The sequence below is a fragment of the Cebus imitator genome, unplaced genomic scaffold, assembly GCF_001604975.1.
Source record: "Cebus imitator isolate Cc_AM_T3 unplaced genomic scaffold, Cebus_imitator-1.0 Scaffold124, whole genome shotgun sequence".
NCBI classification, from domain to species: domain Eukaryota; kingdom Metazoa; phylum Chordata; class Mammalia; order Primates; family Cebidae; genus Cebus; species Cebus imitator.
Genome location: NW_016107439.1, coordinates 6,143,822 through 6,164,684, shown reverse-complemented (window position 1 = coordinate 6,164,684; position 20,863 = coordinate 6,143,822). Strand labels below are relative to the sequence as shown.

Sequence of the window (20,863 nt, the reverse complement as noted above, 5' to 3'; positions counted from 1 at the left end):
GAGACAAAGTCTCGCTCTGTCCCCAGGCTGGAGTGCAGTGGTGCGATCTCGGCTTACTGCAACCTCCACCTTCTGGGTTCAAGCAGTTCTCAAGCCTCAGCCTCCCAAGTAGCTGGAATTACAGGCACTCACCACCAAGCCTGACTAATTTTTGTATTTTTAGTAGAGATGGGGTTTCACCATGTTGGCCAGGATGGTCTCGATCTCATGACCTTGTGATCCACCCGTCTTGGCCTCTTAAAATGCTGGGTATTACAAGCATGAGCCACTGTACCTGGCCAGCTTGGAGTATTCTTCTAAGCAGGTTGCAGTTGAACTAACGAGAAACTGTAGCCTAACATGAGACACTAAATTTGGGTGGAGAATATTGAAATCAAAATTGACATCAATTTTTAAGCCGAAGAACCAATTCTTATCCTGCACTTTTTCTTTACACAGAACATTATAAATGTCATCTAATTACTACTCAGATTTTGAATCTCTTGTTACAGAAAAGGATAACAATTAATTGATTACCATTGATCCTAACACGTTATACACATGGTGAATAATATAAAAAAGAACAAGGTAGATCTTTAAAATTTAAAAAGCATATATAATCATTGGCAAGGAAACATACATACACACATGATACAATACAAAATACAACAAAAGTAAAATATATTCAAGAACCAAACTATAACCAAATACTGAATATCCCAAGAGGAGAAAAAAGAGTAAAAATGATAAATTTGACAAATAGGAAAGAAACACATTTTTTCAAATATCTGATAGTTGCATACTGTCTTTTTCTTTCACTCAGTTAGGATGTCCATGACCTTTAACAATCTGTATGTTTCCTAACACTAAATTCTAAGGACTGGAGGCTTTCCCTTCCAGCCAAAATGAATTGAACTGAATCTACTTTTCTGCCTAAAATGTCTCCCAAAATGTGACAAAATATGCAAAACAACTGTTTGAAGAAACTGGCCATTAGACAACACAGAACCGTAAGCACTGAGAGGAAAGAAACAAACTTGAGAGAGTTGCCATGCTGTGGTATAGGAAAGGAAAAACCAGAAAAAACTGGCAGACTTCCGGAACTGAAGAGATGGAGTTAAGAGTCTTGGGAGACCAAGGTGGCAGAGTTCACAAGACAAAGTACCAGAGATAAGAATGCTAAACAAAGAGAGAACTCCAAAGATCTGAAGAGAGTCCCCACTGAGTATTTTACTAATCAGATTGGTTTCTGAGTGTGAGGAAACAACCCAAGGCTGAGCGGAACCATCCAAAATGATTAAAAGAAACAATACCTGACATTCACCCAAAGCCAGGAATACTGCGTGTTCCCACTTGCTGGACCAGAAAATATCAACATTCACGTAGCATTTGGTAGAGTACTTAGAAGTGCCTGTCTTCATAGTACAGAATAAATAACCCCAATCACTGCTCTGGTATTGTCTAATGAATTTTAAGAGCAAGAGTAGAAAGAATCAAACTGACTTCCAGTAGCTTTACTGTCCACCAAAACAAACTATTAAAACATTTAAGTTCTTTGGTTCTAGACCAGTTTCCTTCTGGCATGTCCTAAAATCTTGTGACTTGTGTTCTATATAATAGACTTGCTTCAAAAGTGACACCGATTCATTGTTTCTCTCCATATTCATGCCCTCCATATTCATGCTGCATACTAATGCCCAGGAGCTTACCCTCTCCTGATTCATCCAAAGTTGGAGTCTATTTTCCCATAAGCTGCCTAATGACTTTCTTTGTCCAATAGTATGTGATAGAAATAATAGTTTGTCATTTCCAATTCTTAACCTCAAGAGTTCTTACACTCTTTCTAGAAACACTGCCACCACCACCATAAGAACAGGTCAACCTGGGCTAGCCAGCTAGAGGCTAAGAGATCATTTGGAGAATAGCCAGTTTTCACAGTGAGACCATCCTAGAACACCCAACAACCAGCTGACACTAGATGTATGAGTGTTCCAATAAGAGAAAATGAGCTGCCCAAGGAAGTGTAATCAAGATCAATAGAATTCACAGTTGATCCATAGACTAGAGAACATTTAAATATTTTGTGTGTACCAGAAGTATCGTGGTCTTCTGTTATGCAATATAATTGTGGCAATGGGTAGTAGATAGATGTGTTAGATCAAAGTCCTGATGGGAGGTGTTGCCAAAGTGCTTGTGAGGAGAAGTTCCTCAGACGCTCTAGGATACTCAGGTTGGCCTGCCCGAACTCATAGAGGACCTTTAGGGGGCACTGTTGCCTAATCCACACACTAGCTAAAGGCCCAAGACATTTTGCTCTTCACAATTCCAGTCTTAAAGAATTACAATATTTTAAAACTGAGAGAGATTTCAGTGATCAACTTATTCCATTACCTCATTTTACAGTAGAGAAAAGTAAGAACAGAAGTATTTAGTGTTGTATCTGTTTGGCCTAATTGTAGAGGTTCTCTACTCACAAGTGGGGAGGAAGCTTTAAAGAACGTAACAATCTGCACCTATTTGAGTCAGTCAAGTATTTAAAATAGTCAGTATAATGTTAAGGAAAATTATACAAGACTTGGACATCAGAAAAAAATACAGCATGTCCTTTCAATGTCATAATAGGGTATTGTTTAACAAGCCTACTCAAGGATTATTCAGTCTCTAGAATATTTTAGTTGAGTTTAATTTTGCTATTTAATATTTGATTAGAACCCAAACACTGTTAACATATTCACTTGTGGATTCCTGTCTAGTACAAAACATCACCAAAGGTTATGGTTTTATTGACTTGTAAGACATTAAGCCTTTTGTATTTAAACTACCAGTCTTATTTTACTTTTTTTTCTTTTTAAAAATTGCCTATAAAAAGCCATTCCTCAAAAAGATTTTGAACCCACTTTACCGTCTAAGTGGTTCTCTCATTAATTAACAATTGAACAAACCTTGGAAGTCCTGTCCACTCATTATTTGTATGTCATGTTTTCGACAGTTTGAGAACTATATTCTGATGATATCTACTATTTGACATGTTATAAATATCAAAGAAATAAAAGCTTAGCTTTGAAGGGTAGGCATAGAGAAAGAAGAGTGCCTAAGCAAAAATAAAAAGAATCAGTCTAAAGTGGCTAGAAAAAGGAACAATGTAAGAGACTTTTTGAGAATGGGGGGAACAGTATAATGCCCAAAAGATTACCATCTGAAAACAAAAATCAAGTATTTTTATTCCAAGTTTAAAAGCAGTAATGAGCTAGAATATAAAGGCTGTCTTGGCTGGGCGTGGTGGCTCACGCCTGTAATCCCAGCACTTTGGGAGGCCCCAAGGTGGGCAGATCATCTGCAGTCAGGAGTTCAAGACCAGTCTGACCAACATGGTGAAACCCTGTCTCTACCAAACATACACAATTAGTCGGGCATGGTGGTGTATGCCTGTAATCCCAGCTACTCAGGAGGCTGAGATAGGAGAATCGCTTGAACCCTGGAGGCAGAGGTTGGAGTGAACTGAGATGGAGCCACACTGTCCTCCAGCCTGGGCAATAAGAGTGAAACTCTGTCTCAAATAAATAAATAAATATAATATAGACTGTCTTATCAATCATTGTAGATTAATGCACACAGTAGGCACCTACTTCATATTTGATAAATTGCATTAAAATGGATATCCTATAGAATCAAGATCCCTTTTCAAATTAGAAAGTGTCAAACATTTTTATCTGATCTCCAATTTATTATTTCTTTGTTCATGGAACATATCTTTAGAATATTGCAGGTAGTGCCTAAAGCATTTAAGTTATCTTGACTCAATCCCAAGTCCCACTGAGAATGCCTTAGTAGTTTTAATATTCTATATTTCATATTCTACATAAAGGAAAGAGGAATTCGACTGATTTGAGACTTAAATCATTGCTTTCTGCCAAGCAGTTAAATGACATTTAAGTTCTTTTTGTAGTTATGTCTCAAGTTCTACTCTGTTAAAAGTAGTCATTTTCCACAATGACAAACCACAAAAGCAATAAGGTATCTTCTGGCCTATCTGGCACAAGATTCACTAAGAATAATCACACAACCTTCACATTTTGGTGCAACTAATGAGTCAGAGTGATGTTGTGTTTCATACAGAGTATAGGGATTTCAGTGATTCCATCACTATTTAGCTGATGCACAGTGGTTTCAAACAGGAAAAAGCACCTAAGCTTCATTTGAATTTTAAAAAAATGATTTAGTTTGAAATGACTTTGTCATTAGTCACAATAGCCTGAAGCAAGAAAAGAGATGTGAGGTGGTAGATTCAAACATTACCAACAAATGAAAGCAGCAACAGGCAAACAGGAGCAGATCCAAGCAATTCGTCAATCATGACTATGATCTGACACAATTTCTAAATAATGTTTATCAACTACAAAAAAAATAACACCTCAACTTATTACTCTAACAGCAATGAGATAAAGTGACTAAGATTAGGTTTGCAGAATGCAGCCAATTACATTCATATTGCTTGCTTGAGAAGCTAGTGAAGTTTAATAAAATGTAATTTAACCCTTATAAATTAAAAACTAACAAGACTGATAATGAATAGGTTTATCTTCCAGAATATCAATGAGTCACATATTAAAAAAAAAAAAAAGAATCCAGTAATGTAAAGACATTTATTCAAGGCCACTTGAACAGGACTTCATGGGTAAGCCACACATCTTATTTAATAGGGAAATAAACAAGCATGGTGGAGCAGCTAAAACTAAACTGCAAGCTAATGATTTACTGAGGACTATCAACAGCGTTTTTAGAAAGTGCTACACATAGAAATATTTAACACTTCACCTCTAAATAAACATACTAAATATTTTATAAATAATTACCAAGGGATTCTATCATATATTGAGCTCCAAAATGTAGAAATGAAAATGCTGAGTTCCCTATTTATTATACCTAATTTTCTCCCAATGTTGCCATTTAATTCAATGTTTGTATTTTCATAAGCTATAGAAATATTACTTTCAATATCCGGCACTAGGATAAACTTTTGTTTTCCATTTGGGATTACCAGAAAAAAAAATCTTAAGGAATTCATTCATTTTTCCTTGATATATTTAGAGTTGAGGGTTTAAAACATTAAAATTTCTTTAAGATATATGACTTTGTGGTTACTTTTGTTTCATACTGATTCCTAGTGTTTCTTTTCGTTTGTAAATGTTTTGTATACTGTAGTAGATATGTAGCTCCAATGGAGGAAATCGCTTTGTTAGAGACTTCATTAGTCAGAGCAGAAGTTCTCAGCTTAGTTAAGCAGACTTGTTCAAATGCTACCTGAAATCATGCCAGCAGCTGCTTTCATCAGTACTGCCAACATAACCCTGGAGAGAAAGGAGTGCAAAGGACACTCCACTCACTTTTTCTAAATGCAGATACTAAGCTAGTTGAATCTTTTCTTATTCGATGTAGAAAAACTGTATTGTGGTCATACAAAGTGTTTACAAGAATAATCTGAGACTGGTTAAAAACTCAAAGTCTCAAACAAGCCCTATTTGCAGGAAGTTTTTTCATTAGCTATGCCATTGTCAGTGATCTAGGGATCAGAAATTAAAAAATACTTGCTAAACAGTTGCAATGTGGGTTCCCAAATCAGACAAAACTGGTTGCAAATACTGAATTTGTCATTTACTAGCTGTGAGATATTAAGCAAGTTATTTAGCCTCTCAAAACCTCAAAGTCCTTGCTACAGGATTAATAATGGTGTCCTACTCCTAATAAATATATAAGATAATGCATGTAAGGCACATAGCTCAATGTCTGGCAAATGGTAGGATTCGAATGAATATTATATAGAAATAAACCAGCTGAGGTCACATAATAAGATTCTGCCTCAAAAAGAAAATGATACATCACAGAAATAAATAATTACAGGAAACAAAATTTTAGAAAACAATATTATACATCTATGAAAATATGGCCATCCTGTCTAATAATTAGCAAAGCAAATGATCACTGAAGGAAAGAATACTGTAGGGTGAAGTCAGTCATGGAAATCATGTTGCTGGTGAAAATGAGAAACAAATACAATATGCAATAGCAAAATAAACATACATATTGTTAGTAAGGGTGAGAATTAACACTAGAGTAAACCTTATAACTTATCATAAGACACACAGGAAAAAGCTCTTTAGGAAACAGTAGCAATAGCAACAACAGCCAAAACAATGGCTAACTTTTATTGAGTAATTCTTTTGCACCTGGCACTCAGCTAACATGCTTTAAACTGAACTAGCTACTACACCTAATGTCAGATACCATGTAGGAAAGACTATAGCCACAAGTGTTTCATTGTCTAAAATAGATGTGGGTTATAAAAGAAGGACATCTTATGTACTATTCTACCAGATCACTGTTTCTTTCTGGGATTTTTACCAACTATGAGTAAAATCTAGAAAGTGGTCATCAAGGAAACAGCACAGATTGGAGAAACTGTTGCAATCCCAACCTATAAGAATATTCATATCTCATTATGTTATGAAAAGACATTACCGATAGCATTGGCTCACAATTACAATATTGGCAATCCAGTTTGACTGGCACACTTTCTAAATATATTGGAATATTTAAAAGAAATATATCGGTGAATCTATAGGTCTGGCACTGTAGTATCACTCTTCTTCCTTTACCTCTTATTTCATTATAGAAGTCAAAAGGACTTTCTTCAACACATAAATTGGAAGCAGAAAATAAGACAGGGAAAATGTGGCACATATACACCATGGAATACTATGCAGCCATCAAAAACGATGAGTTACGGTCCTTTGTAGGGACATGGATGAACCTGGAAACCATCATTCTCAGCAAACTGACACAAGAACAGAAAATCAAACACTGCATGTTCTCACTCATAGGTGGGTGTTGAACAATGAGAACACATGGACACAGGGAGGGGAGCATCACACATTGGGGTCTGTCAGGGGAAATAGGGGAGGGATAGTGTGGGGTGGGTAGTTGGAGAGAGAAAGCATGGGGAGAAATGCCAGATATAGGTGATGGGGAGGAAGGCAGCACATCACACTGCCATGTGTATACCTATGCAACAATCTTGCACGTTCTTCACATGTACCCCAAAACCTAAAATGCAATTTAAAAAAAAAGAAAATAAAGAGAATGAGGCAATGTGGACCACCAAACTAGGGATGGCTACAAATATCAAAGGTCAAGAATGCAAACATTAAGAGGTTTTAATCATTACTATGGACTGAAATATGTTCTCCCAAATTCTTATGTTGAAGACAGAACTCTCCATGTGAGTATATTGGAGATAAGAACTTTACGGAGGTGGTTAAGGTTAAATGAAGTCATAAATATGGAGCCCTGTCTCATAGAATGGTACACTCATAAAAGAGAAAGAAATGCCAGATTTCTGTTTGTCTTCTCACCACTGCCACCTTTCTGTATCATGTGGGGACACAGTAAGAAGACAGCTGTCTACACGTCACTACAGGATCCCTCTTCAGAAACCAAACCCTGCTGGAACCTTCAGATTAGACTTTCTAGCCTCCAGAACTGTGAGAAATAAATTTCTGTTGTTTAAGCTAGCCAGCCTATAGTATTTTGTTATGGAAACATGAGCAAACTAAAAGAATAATCTAATGTCAATAAAATTAAATTCAAGATACACAAATTTCCAAAATTGCTAACTTTTTTTTATAGAAAAAACAAAACAAACAAACAAACAAACACCCAAACAATCTTATCACTCTCTCTTCTTTCAGGCATTTTCTTTGTTTCTACTCTTTTCTGTCGTGCCTTCTTTACTGAGTGGGTATACTTTGCTGGTAGCCTCTAAATTCTAGATAGAACCAAGATTTAAAAAAAAAAAAAAACAGAAAAGCAAAAATACTTTTGACAAAAATTAAGCATTAATTTCTTTTTAATAGTTTTACTTATGGTTGAAGAGAGAAAATACTTTCATACCCACTAGGGGGCATCTACATCCTCTTCCTAATTGGTCAAAATTACGTTAATAAGATTCCTTTAGGTAACTCTTGAGTTATTTTCAGCTCCTCTTCACCCACATTAGGGGAAGTCAGTTAGCTGGAGCTTTTATTTAACCTCAGAATTTAGACTTAGCTCCTGCTTCTTCTTCAACCACCAAATATTTTTCCCTGAATATTTTCACCTCTCAGCAGGTTATGACTCATCTGTAATGTAAATAAGTATGTGTCTGTGTGTATGTGTGCATGTGTATGTGTGTTTTGGGTTACAAAGCACGCATTTGTTTAAATATTGAAAAATGTAATTAACAATATAATTTATAACTTTTCTTTTTCACACTTTATTTAAGAATATTTTTAAGCCTTGAAAGTGGAATTAATATATAGAGATATCTGATAAAACATTGTGGAAGAATGCTAACCTAGATGGTCAAATAAATTCACCTTTAAAGCATCCACATTCTCCTATGGGAAAGATTTTCTTCAGCTTCAGAATATTCAGAAAATTATATTCAAACTCAGACAATATTTGCACAATGCTCTGTTTTTAATATAGACTTGATATCACTTGATTGTAATGAAATTGTGCTATGATGAATAGCCATCCAGAAACATTGAAGTCCAGGTCAACCCTACAGGAGGCTGGCATAGCAAGTAGTCTGAGTTACAATTTTATCTACATCACCAAAGGCAATAGGGGCACTGTCTAAAAAACAATCATTTATCAAGGCCAGATTTTCAGTATAGTTTTGCTGGGGAAAAATAATTTTATAGCTCAAGCATTATAAGCCAAGTCTCTCTGTAAAATCTTAGCTGTGCAAGGTGAGGAAGTTGTTGATGAGCCAAGAACCTTGCTGAATTTGGAATTCCAATTTCTTTGGAATCCCAGACAATGTTGCCTACTGAATGAAAACATTTATAATAACTGTAATTGATCTATTTTTTGGGAAAAATAGTTCAAGTTCCATGCTTCTTCTCTTGTTGGAGCATATTACACAGGTCAAGATTACCCATAATTAAGACATAGTAATAAAGTTCTTATTAAACATATTGATTCAACTCATTCATTCATTCATTCAACTTTTTCAAGTTATTTTGCTGAGAACTCGGAGTACAGAGGTGAAAAATCATACAGTCCTTGCAATTTCTCTCAGGAATCACAATAAATAAATAAATAAATAAACAAACACTAAATGTTATTTAAAAAATTAGAGGAACTAGGGAATACATTACCCAGCCTGGGAGGTGGGAAAGCCTCTTTGTGGAAGTAATACTTAAGCTGAGATATTAGGGACAAGTAAGTTTTATATAGGCAAAAGAGCTCCCCATTCCCTTAAGGGATGAGGGAAGAAGATGCTTAGTGATACTAGAAACAATTTTTCAAAGATTTCTCTCAGTGGTAAAAGGATAAGGAAGACCAATACCCTTCCTTGTCAATAGAAATGTGAGGTTCCTTAAGATCAAACACCACATGTTCTCACTCATAGGCGGGTGTTGAACGATGAGAGCACATGGACAAAGGGAGGGGAGCACTACACACTGGGGTCAGTTGGGGGGACATAGGGGAGGGACGGTGGGGGGTGGGGAGCTGGGGGGGGATAGCAGGGGGAGAAATGCCAGATGTAGGTGATGGGGAGGAAGGCAGCAAATCACACTGCCATGTGTGTTCCTATGCAACAATTTTGCATGTTCTTCACATGTACCCCAAAACCTAAAATACAATAAAATAAATAAATGGGAAAAAAAAAAAAGAAAAGAATAATTGAAAGAATACACACACACAAAAAAAAAGAAATGTGAGGTTCCTTGAAGATAGTCTAAATTCTTCCCTTTCTCTTCTTACTTTTCCTTTTGAAGTGAACAATTAAGGGAATTAAAATACATTGTACTCTAACATAATTAATATCTGATAATATCACTTTCTAGACAGAAATCCTGAATCATTATCAATATTTCAACAATGTATTAAGCACTAAATACAGTCCAGGCACTACCTAAATTGTTTTCACAAATAACCCCAAATAGCTCCTACAACAACTCATGAGATACTACTAATATTTTCATTTTCCCAGTGAAGGCTTTGAAACATAAAAAGTTGAGCACCTCTGTCTCCCAACATCATACAATTAAAATGTGTTAGTCATAATTTGAATCCCAAATACACACTCTTAACTACTTCAATAGGCCACCTACAATAGCAAATATATATACTTATGGAATTAAAAATACACGCTTACGATATTTTTTAAAAAACAGAAAAGAGTTTGTCTGAAATATGTCCATAACAACCCCTAAGTGATGTGTGTAAACAGTTTGCTTTATCAGATTTGGATTTGATTTACATTTACATAGTTTCCACTAAAAACTAAGTACTGTACTAACTTTTTTTGTATCTCACAAAAATTGTCTCCTGATTAGAAAAACCTTCCTTTCCAATGCATGTGAAAATTGTTCTAGAGTTCTTACTGATTGTTGTTACTCCCATTCATAACATTCTTTCTACTTTGAAGCTTGACTGTCATGAAATGCTTATAGATAATACTTTGTATCACAAATATCCTCTACATTCAGGCATAAATAAATATTTATAAATAGGCCCACATTTAGTTGATTTCTTCTACAGAAAACTGTATCTTAACAAGTGCAATCTAGCTGAGCAAAGTTGTATTTTTTTAATTGAAGACACTTTCCCTGTGAGTTATTTTAAAAATGAATCAACGCTACTCAAAATCTGCATTTTCTATGTGATAAAAATATTTTATGATGTTCTTCTACAAGAGGAAATCTATTCCCTATCTTTCTTCCACAAACTCTCCCTGAAATTTGAATGTAGCACTTTAAAAAAGCTATTTAAAAATTTGCTATCCAAGATATATGGTAAAACTGATTGAAACATTTTTCCTTTCGTATATAGGACACTACAATTTCAGCTTCATTTGTAGCCCAGAGAAGGTATCAACATGAGTACTAGCTCTAGTTTTTTATTTGAGAATGATTCTTCAATCATTCTCAAAATTGGTTACAAATAATTAAAGTTAATAAAGTTCAGCGATACATGTGCCAAATAATGTATAAGGTGTGTGTACACATGTATATGTAGCAGAAGATGATTAAGTCGCCTATTTTGTCAGTTTTTACATTTTTTAAAATCAGTCCTCTCCCATAGTGTTTACAAATGGAAGCATAGTCAATTGATCATAAAGCATGTTAAGTCAGCCTATTAACATAATTCATTACAAATTTATTCCATCTACAGTAAAACAGCACATTAAATCAGCAGAACAAATTAATTTAGTTCTGTTGTGACACCAATTGGTAGCACCTACATTGTCAAACAGATCCCCCTCACCCTCACCTCCCAAACTGCTGAAGCCATTTGGCCGTTTTCCAGAAAATAACTTGACTTGCCCTGAAGAGTAAGCCCTAAGCTATCAGCGATAGTTTCTAATAGGCATTATCATAAAACATTCAACATTTAATAAGGATCTTATACTCAAACAGCTGTTCATCCAAAGTGAAACTTTTTCTTTAACTTTCTCTGAGTCTAGCTAATCTTACTTGAGCTGGAAAATAAGGTATTAGACTATTTTGCATGTTCTACCACTTTATAACAAGAAAGCCAATTTTGCACGTCAGTAAAGGTAGATTGTAAATTTAGCATGAATGGAACCAGTAGCTGAGTTGCAATTTATGGCAAATGGTTCATCAGCACATTAATGCATACTGCCAATATAACCACTTCAACCAGGCAGGCCAAAAACTAGAAGACCCAAATATCTAGTAGGCAGTAAAGGAAATGTGCTCTCTATCAACTTCTATAAAACAAATCTGAAAACCAAAAACGATCAAATATCATTATCATTCATTATAATTCTTATATGGCAGTGTATTAGTAGTTAAAAAAACAAAGTCTGAACCATAGGCTCTGAAATCAGATAGATTCAAATTTTGGACTTTGCTAAATATTAGCTTTGTAACCTTGAGTAAGTTATTTAGTCTCTTTGTGCTTAAGAGTTCTCCTGGGTACAGTGAGAATAGTAATGATAACTACTTAGAGTTACTGGTGGGGTGATTTCCATAAAGTGCTTAACACATTGCCTAGCATATAATAAATGATCAATTCTTGTTAAATGTTTTTATTCTATAATTATCATTTAATAGTCTAACACAGATATGTAGATGGCTCCTGTCAGGTAAAATATTACTATAGAAATTTACATTATTTTTATGCTCAGATATTTGTATTTTTCAACTGAACTAAATGTTAATACTTTAACTTTCCACTTCAGTAAATGTTGGAAATGTATGAGAAGCCATATTTTGTGTCATGTTCAAAATTCATTTTATTTACTCTTCCTAGGTGGACATAATCAACATCTTTGGAGCAACACCAAGAACTAGCTAAAACCCATCTTGCCCAGTTCTGCCAATTATAAAGAGATGATTAAGAGCTCCAAGCTTTAAAAGGCTTAAAATGTATCCTCTAGGGGTGGTGACTGCTTCAAGAGAGGCATAAAATCAAGAATCCTGTGGATTTTATTCTTTTTAATATATTAACACCTTAAACATATTTACACTTACTCAAAATATAGTATATAACTGAAATTTCTTTTGGGTTATGAATAAGCAAATTCATATATCCAGCAGGACATCATTCAGGTGTCTTGAAGGCATAACAAACTTTTAATTTGTTCATTCATCCAGCCATCTAGTTACTCATTCCATTATTCAACAAATATTCATTGAGTACCTATTTTATGTTGCAGGTACTCTTCTTGGCTCTGGTGATACAAGTGTTGTATTGGATGGAGCGTAGAAAGTTAGCACCAAGACAAAAGTATGCCAGCTTGCAGGGTCATTTATTATGCCGGCGACCACAGAGGACTCACGTCTCTCCAACCTGTGGCCTCGAAAGGAGGGTGCCAAGACTTTTTATACCTGAAAAACCACCTTGGGAGTGGGGGTGAGGAGCAGGAATGGGGATGAAAAGGTTTCAGACATTGCAAGGTCCAGGGGATTCTGTAATTCACCTCCTGGGTGGAGACGAGGGTGGGGGTCTCCGGACATTCCAAGGGCCAGGGGACTTTTGTCATTCTGTTTGTTACTTCAGTGGTTTACAGAAGTCAAGATGAGCATTTGTTTACACACAGATCTTAGTTATCCCGGGCTGCTTATTTTAGTTATTACTAAATAACTAAAGCAAAGGCTAGCAATTCTGGCACAATATCACACAAGTACAGAACAACAGTGCAAAATCCTTATCCTTATGGAACATCAGCTCATGAGACTCCTCAAATTTATGACTCCTTCCAGCAGCTATCATGTACCACTACCCATTTGGGGAAAAATTGTCTACAATTATGGTTTCTACTTCTTCATCTTTCCCTCACTTCCAACCTGTTATTTGATTCCTCTCCCATCTTTCCTTTGAAATTCTTTGTGGATCACTATAGCAAGCACTTTTGAAAATCTACGTCTTACCAGCCTGGCCAACACGGTGAAACCCCATCTCTACTAAAAAATATGTACAAAAATTAGCTGGGTGCAGTGGTGCACTTCTGTAATCCTAGCTACTTGGGAGGCTGAGGCACGAGAATTGCTTGAATCTGGGAGGTGGAGGTTGCAGTGATCTGAGATTGCACCATTGCACTCCAGCTTGGGCAACAGAGTGAGACTCTGTCTCAGAAAAAAAAAAAAGTATGTCTGTTTGAGTAGCATATAACACTGTTGATCAATTCTTTGCTTCATTCAATTCTTCCCATAATTCTACACTCTAGCACTGTTCCATTTACCTTTCTGAGTCTCCAATGTGAGATGCTCTTTTTCTACCTATAACATGTTATAGGGTTTAGATCTCAGTTATCACAGTTTTCTTAATCTTCAAGTAAATAGGCCTGTTCAGTGGTTTTTAATACAATCTTTATATCAATATCATAAAACTAACATCTTCTCCTCCCAATTTTTTCTAACATCTAGGCCCACATAGCCAGTAAGACATCATCTAGATATCCTAGAGGCATATCAGACTTTTAATTTATTTATTCATATCTACCCATTTATTCATTCAATTCTTCAACAGGTATTTAATGAGTGCCAGGCACTGTTCTTGGCTCTGGTAATACAAGAGTAGAAACCAGCCCAAAGTTCTTACCCTTGTGGAATTTACATTCTTGCCTATATTCAAAGTCTAATAGAGGTACAAATTTATTTATATCTAATAAACTTGATATATTTGTCCGAACAAATATCTCTCCTGCTATAATCTAGATCTTAGAGATTGGCACACTATCCAGCAAGCTTTCCAAGCCACAAAACTTCAACTGTTTTTGCTTCCTTCTACCTTATTCTCTTTTCCTTTCACTTTTTCTCAGTATCTTTCTAATCTGTCTCTTCTTCTCCACAGCTCTTGAAAGGCATTCCACATTTCTCATCAGGCCATTGCACAGCCTGTTAACATTCTGAGACCTAACATCCTTATGCACCTTTTCTCTCTTTACTCTCCACTAAAATAATATTTACACACTGTCAATGGGATCACATAAATTCCTTGTTTAAACTTTTTCAGTGGCATCTGATTGTTACAGGGAAAAAAAAAATTAATGGCATAGCATTCTACATGATTTGGGCCCTGTCTCCGAGTCCAGACTCACCACCCCTTCCTTTTCCCCAAACCATCCTATCAGCCACCTTAGGTACCCTGGTATTAGCAAAGGCTATCAGCACCTGGTCCATATTCACTTGGTTTACCCAGGAGGTTACTCCACGTAGGCTGCTAGCTTACTGTCTTTCTCTGCTTGAGGAATACTCTACCTACAGGATCTTTATAAACATTATTTATTTATTTATTTTTAATGTGTATACATTTATGGAGTACATGTGCAATTTTGTTACACGTATAGGTTGTGCAGTAGTCAAGTCAGGACTTTTGGGGTATCCATCACCCAAATAATGTACATTGTACCCATTAACTAATTTCTCAGTAGAATGGGTTTACCAGTGGTGGTGGGAACCAGAGGGGAATGAGGAGATGTTGCTCAAAGAGTATAACATTTCAGTTATGTAACACAAATAAATTCTAGAGGGACCATGCTTAATCATACCATATTGTATGCTTGAAATTTGCTAGGAAGGTAAACCATAAATGTTCTCACCACACACCAAAAGAGTATCTATGTGAAGATGTGATATTGTGCCAGAATTGCTAGCCTTTGCTTACAATTGGTAATAACTAAAATAATAACTAAAATAAGCAGCCCAGGATAACTAAGATCTGTGTGTAAGCAAATGCTTATCCTGACTTCTGTAAACCACTGAAGTAACAAACAGAATGACAAAAGTCCCCTGGCCTTTGGAATGTCCGGAGACCACCACCCTCGCCTCCACCCAGGAGGTGAATTACAGAATCCCCTGGACCTTGCAATGTCTGAAACCTTTTCATCCCCATTCCTGCTCCTCACCCCCACTCCCAAGGTGGTTTTTCAGGTATAAAAAGTCTTGGCACCCTCCTTTCGAGGCCACAGGTTGGAGAGACGTGAGTCCTCTGTGGTCGCCGGCATAATAAATGACCCTGCAAGCTGGCATACTTTTGTCTTGGTGCTAACTTTCTACGCTCGATCCAGTACAACAAAGAGATAGACATATTAATTAGCTTGACTATAGAAATTAGTTCACCATGCACATGTATGTCAAAACATGATGCTGCATACCTTAAATATATATAATTTCAATGAAAAAACACTTCTGAGTGAGCCTAATCAACAAAAGACAGGTATTGGTAAGTACTCCATCTTCCTTGTCACCCAGGGTGACATTTCTAAAGCTTGGCCCCCGCATAGTTTGAGAAGGTCTCAAGCATTATGAGCACACAGTGGTAAACCTGCTCATTCATGACACTTGATTGGCTTTTCTTCCTTTCCCTCTCACTTCCCTCACAGTGCTTCTCGGGAACACCTTAAAAATAAATTGCTTGCACACATCCTTGCAACAGAGTCTGCTTTGAGAGAAACCCAAATTAAAACACCTGGACTCTAGCCAGGATGTCTTAGTTTAGTTCTAGAAATGTGAGCCATCTTCTTTTGCTTCTGGTTTTTTGCACATTCCCTTCTCACTGTCATCTCGCCTCCATCTTCTTTACCTCCCTTTTATAATTTCCAAGATAGTATCTAAACATTGCTTCCTCTGAAAGGTTTAATCTGACACCCTACCACCATCATCAAATCTTACACCATACAAACTCAAATCAGGACCATTGCATCTTCACACCGCATCTTAATGCTTTCTCTTAGCCTAGCATTTAGCACGCTTGTGTGAGTGCCCCTCCAAACTCTGAATTTCTTTAAAGGCCTCAACAGTGTCTTACTGTTTTCCTTTCCCTACCAACTCACACAGTACCAAACACTGGAAAGTATTCAATAAAAGTAAGTCAAATGAATTAGATGAAAAATAAATGATGAGTAAACAGTATTAAAATAAATCAACAACAAAATCATTCTCTCTTGTACAATCAAAACAGCAGAAATAAGTTTCATGCAATGTGTTTAGGAAGTAAGTAGTTGGCAGAGCAATAGAGCCAAAAGCAGCATATTTAAATCCACTTGAAAACCAGATGACAGTCTTTTATTCTATCCAGATTATACTTCCTGGGCCACTATAGTAGTTAATGGACTGTTTAATGAGTCAATCCTGGAATATTAGCCGATAACCAGAATAAAATGCTTTTCTTCTCCTGTCTCATATATCTGCCTGTTGAAAGGGATGCCTGAATGACTGTTACTGAGTAGGAAAGAGTCAAATCCTAGATCAACCTGCACCTTTCTCTTGCCCTTTGAGGCTTCACAGGAAAGGCATGAGGCCCATGGGCACCAGCCTGCCTCTCCCAGAGCAGAGGGATGAGAAATATGAGCCTGCTCTTCAAACTGCTTGGAACATGTAGCCAGTGGCTGTGATAGCTTGTTTAACAAGGACTGGTTTTTTCCTCTCAATCATAGTCTAAAGCCATCGTTTATTGAAAAGCTGATTTTTAAAGCACACACTAGAACAGCTTTTCTGTACAGCTGCAATGCTATTTAAATCTTCCATGAATATCTCCACAAACCCAAGAAAATTCTAAACTGAAATACTGCTCTTAGAGAGGACATAGTAAAATAAGACCCTATAGGAGGAAAATTCAGGAAGTGAAATCTGGTTGTTAATTTTGATACTGAAATTATAAAACCAGGCATATAGCTTCTACTCTTTTGAGCTAAAAGAACACCTTAAATTGCTATTTGAAAAAGCAGCCTACAGGCTCTTTGGTGGATACTAGCAATCTGTCTCAAAGTCATTCCTTAAGAGTCTCCAGGAATGTAAATAAATGCCTCACCTTTTTCCAGGAGGAGACTGGAAAGCAGATGAAGAATAAGCAGTCAAAGTAATGCTTTAAAGACACTAAAAAAATCAATGGGAGGCAACATTGTCCTTGAGAAGAGCTGACTGTTGAACTCAAATTTCTACTCCGCAGTAAAACCTCAAGTCCTTATCTTCAGCACTATTTAAAAAAAAAAAAAAGTCTCTGTAGCTCACTGGTGATCCTGGCAAGACTGATGTGATGTTTTAAACTCGTGTAGCTGGCCATATCATTCTCCTGCTGTGACCAGGCAGTCTCACTGCAACCCTTTAGACTGCCTTTGTAGTTTTTTATAATGTTGATACTTCTTTGAATTTCATCAAAGTGGAAACTGATAGATTCTAGCCAGCTATCTTGCAAACTTCATTTCCTTCATTTAAGACATTCAATTTCAGTCAATGACCTATCAAATGAAATTATATAGAATGTGAGTCACTATTATAAATATTTTGGAGCCATTTACTTGGAGGCTGTTGATAACAAAACAACACTTTTTTACACCCAAGAAAGGTTTCCCAAGTGACTAACCAAAGACAGAGCATGATGAGAATTATTTTGTGCCCCATCAAGTATTGTGTAACCCTATTGTTCATTTCTGCTAACTCTTAGTTCTCAATATAATAGGATCTCCAATCCGGGCCAAAGTCAGTGCTTGTTAAATTATTGATTCACTTCAAACATAGAAATCCCACAACATTCTGCAGACAGGAAAGGATGATTATAAGACATACAGAATCTATACAGTCATGATACCTAGTACAACACCTGGCATAAATTAGTCTCTTAATAAATGTGCATAAGCTGAGACTCTGATGTTTATGAAAGGTTATGCACTGGTGCATTGAAGGTTCCACACAAATTTCTTAAGTCATTTTTTGAACACAAAGCAAGAATAAAAGTGCAGCAGAGCCAAAAAAAAAAAATTGGATCTAATTCACGTTCTAAAGCATTATGGAATTAATAAATAAAAACTTAATGCCATTTTGAGTTCTAGTTATGCCATGGAAGCTTGCTGGCCTCTCGGTTTTAAAATACTTTTCCAGAATACTAAAATCAGAACTCTTTTTCTCATGTTGTTCTTTCCTTTGTTTCCATAGGAAACAGTGACTTCCAGGCATCCAAGATGACACAACATAGATTGCCAAATTGCATGCCACCCTGCAGTTGCCAAGGAGATAATGTATGTCATTCCTACAAATAACATGTTGCTCATGCCTTCATTTCCTTTATCTAGCTTTTTAAGATATTCTTTGCCTGAACTGAATTCTGATAATGTTCACTGCGAACTGATGGAAACATTCCTTTTTTAAAAATTTGTTTACCCCATTCCCCCAAGGCACTTGATCACATCACACATGCTGTCTGTGGAAGGTCTGAGCATATTTTATGCTGATTTTGGAACCAGTGATTCAGCAGTTTTCACTGAAAAAAATAAATGCATCCTGAATTCTGTCTGCCTGCATTCTAAGTAAAGGTCCAATTAAATCCACACCTGGCACTAACATATTCCAGTTTAAAATGGCCTACCACAAAAGCAGCTGCACTCAGTTAAATTTACAGGGGAAGGAAGAGGAGGAAAGCAGGAAGGAAGCAAAGAGGGGAAAGAAGGATGGAAGGAAGAAAGGATGCAAAAAAAGGAATGAAGGAAGGAAGTAAAGTAGGAAGGAAAGAAGGAAAACATATTTACTGAGCACCTGCAGCATTCCAGATTAGACATCTGTAAGATGAGCAAACAGAACAAGAAAAATTGCAGATCTTGGCTGACATCATCCCACTAGCAAGAGGCAGAGTCATTATTTGATCTTGGTTATATCTGACTTAAAAGCATGTGTTTCCCAGTGAATCTTGTGCTGCATAATAAATCTCCCTGAAATATAGTGACTTAAAGCAACAGCAATCATTTTAATTTTATCTCTCAAGTGTTTAGAGGCTGGCTGAACTCAGGTAGGCTGCTATCAGTCAAGGTCTGTCATGTGGTTTCAATGATAAGGGCTGGGTTGGAATCACCCTGACGATGTCCTCACTAGTAGGCCTGGCAGTTAAGGCTGTGGCTGTCAGCCAGAATACTTGAGTATATTGAAAACAGTAGCACCAAATGAATTACTGCACACTCTTATACAGTCCACTTTGGGCTGCATGCTTTTTATCTTAATTTATCAACTATTGTCAATATATCCAGAGGCTTTTGGCTAATGCCTTTATCTTCTCAGCAAGCTAAAATTATTCTAATAGTAACCCTGATAGACCTAGATCGTGAATCCCATCTGCTGATCGAGAGTCTTAAGACCTCCACTGAACACCCAAACTATATTTTAACCATTAAAATAATCAATTTGTTTATCCTTTGGAAATCTAATAAATTTTATCTTATGTAAAGATATCCTCTGACAGAAAATAGGATATTAATGACACAAAGAAATACCATGGAGTAAACACAGTAATCTGATTGTGTGGAGCATTCAAACTAGGGAAGAATATTATGGTGAGCTAGTAAAAAAAAAAAAAAAAAAAGCGATAAATTATGTCTCATTGCTTGCATTGCTGAGAGTAGATGATTGTGCTCACTCTACTGTGCTGGCAGATTGGCCCGAAATAAACATATATAATATTTTATTTCATGTAGCTATTTCTGAGATGAACAACTCTGTAATGAATTAGGCTGCACTACACTGTACTAAATCTGGTCTATCAAGCAGAGTACCATTACCTCAAACAACAGCAGTGTTCTAGCCAGAATATAACACTTGGATTCATACTGTATATCCCCAATAAAAGTTCAGCATGTATGTTCATTCGGACCAACAAATATGATGAAACTTTAAGGTATCTTTGATGACTACTTTACAAAATAGACCTAAAAATGGAAGCACTTAGGTAATGCATAAGCTAGATCCCAGCAGGTGGAATAAAGGACATCTTATTCAGAATTTCTCTTCTCACTTTCATATTTGTGATTTTACCCTACTTGCTTCAGCCCCCAATTTTACTCGTTTTCATATATTTTTTTCCTAAATGAGGAATATAGTCTTGTAACAAAATCTCTGAGACTAAAACAACAGTATTTAACTGTCTGACATTGTAGAACAATTGGCCTATATCTTGCACAGGCACTGCAGCTTAAAAAAGACTTGAGACACTTCTTACACCTCAATTTTACGTTCTTTGAAGCTTAGAAACTTCATAGGGCTATGATTTCTAAAACCGTGAATAGCTAGGTGTACTTACTGGCTACAAAATGACTGGACAGTAAGTTAACTGTAGTCAAAAATTATCTCATATCCTTATGGGATTCTGAAATCCTTAATTGATTGTAATTTTAACCTTTAAGCGCATTGTACCATGCCTATTACAGTCATATATATTTAGATTACTGTCTGGAAACATTTTACTTAAATAGTTTAGCAAATGTTCACTGCTAGAAGACTGTATTTTACATTTGTTCACTCGTTAGGGTGGCTATCTAATCCATCGGTCAAGCAAAGACATTTTTGTCCAGAACAAACGCTAACTTGGGTAGGCCATAGGACAATAG

General features: G+C 36.3%; 1 protein-coding gene across 3 annotated transcripts in view; it reads right to left on the bottom strand.

The window, feature by feature from the left end:
• The window catches only part of GABRA4 (gamma-aminobutyric acid type A receptor subunit alpha4), a 76,257-nt gene that overhangs the window by 4,476 nt on the left and 50,918 nt on the right, over positions 1–20,863 (bottom strand). The window contains exon 9 of one of the 3 annotated variants that reach the window (XM_037742646.1): positions 4,182–5,327. The exons of the other annotated variants lie outside the window; for them this stretch is intronic. Coding sequence (XP_037598574.1) covers positions 5,277–5,327 — 51 coding nt within the window. The 3' untranslated portion in view covers positions 4,182–5,276. Of the gene's footprint in view, positions 1–4,181; positions 5,328–20,863 lie in introns of those variants that run through there. 3 annotated transcript variants of the gene reach the window in all.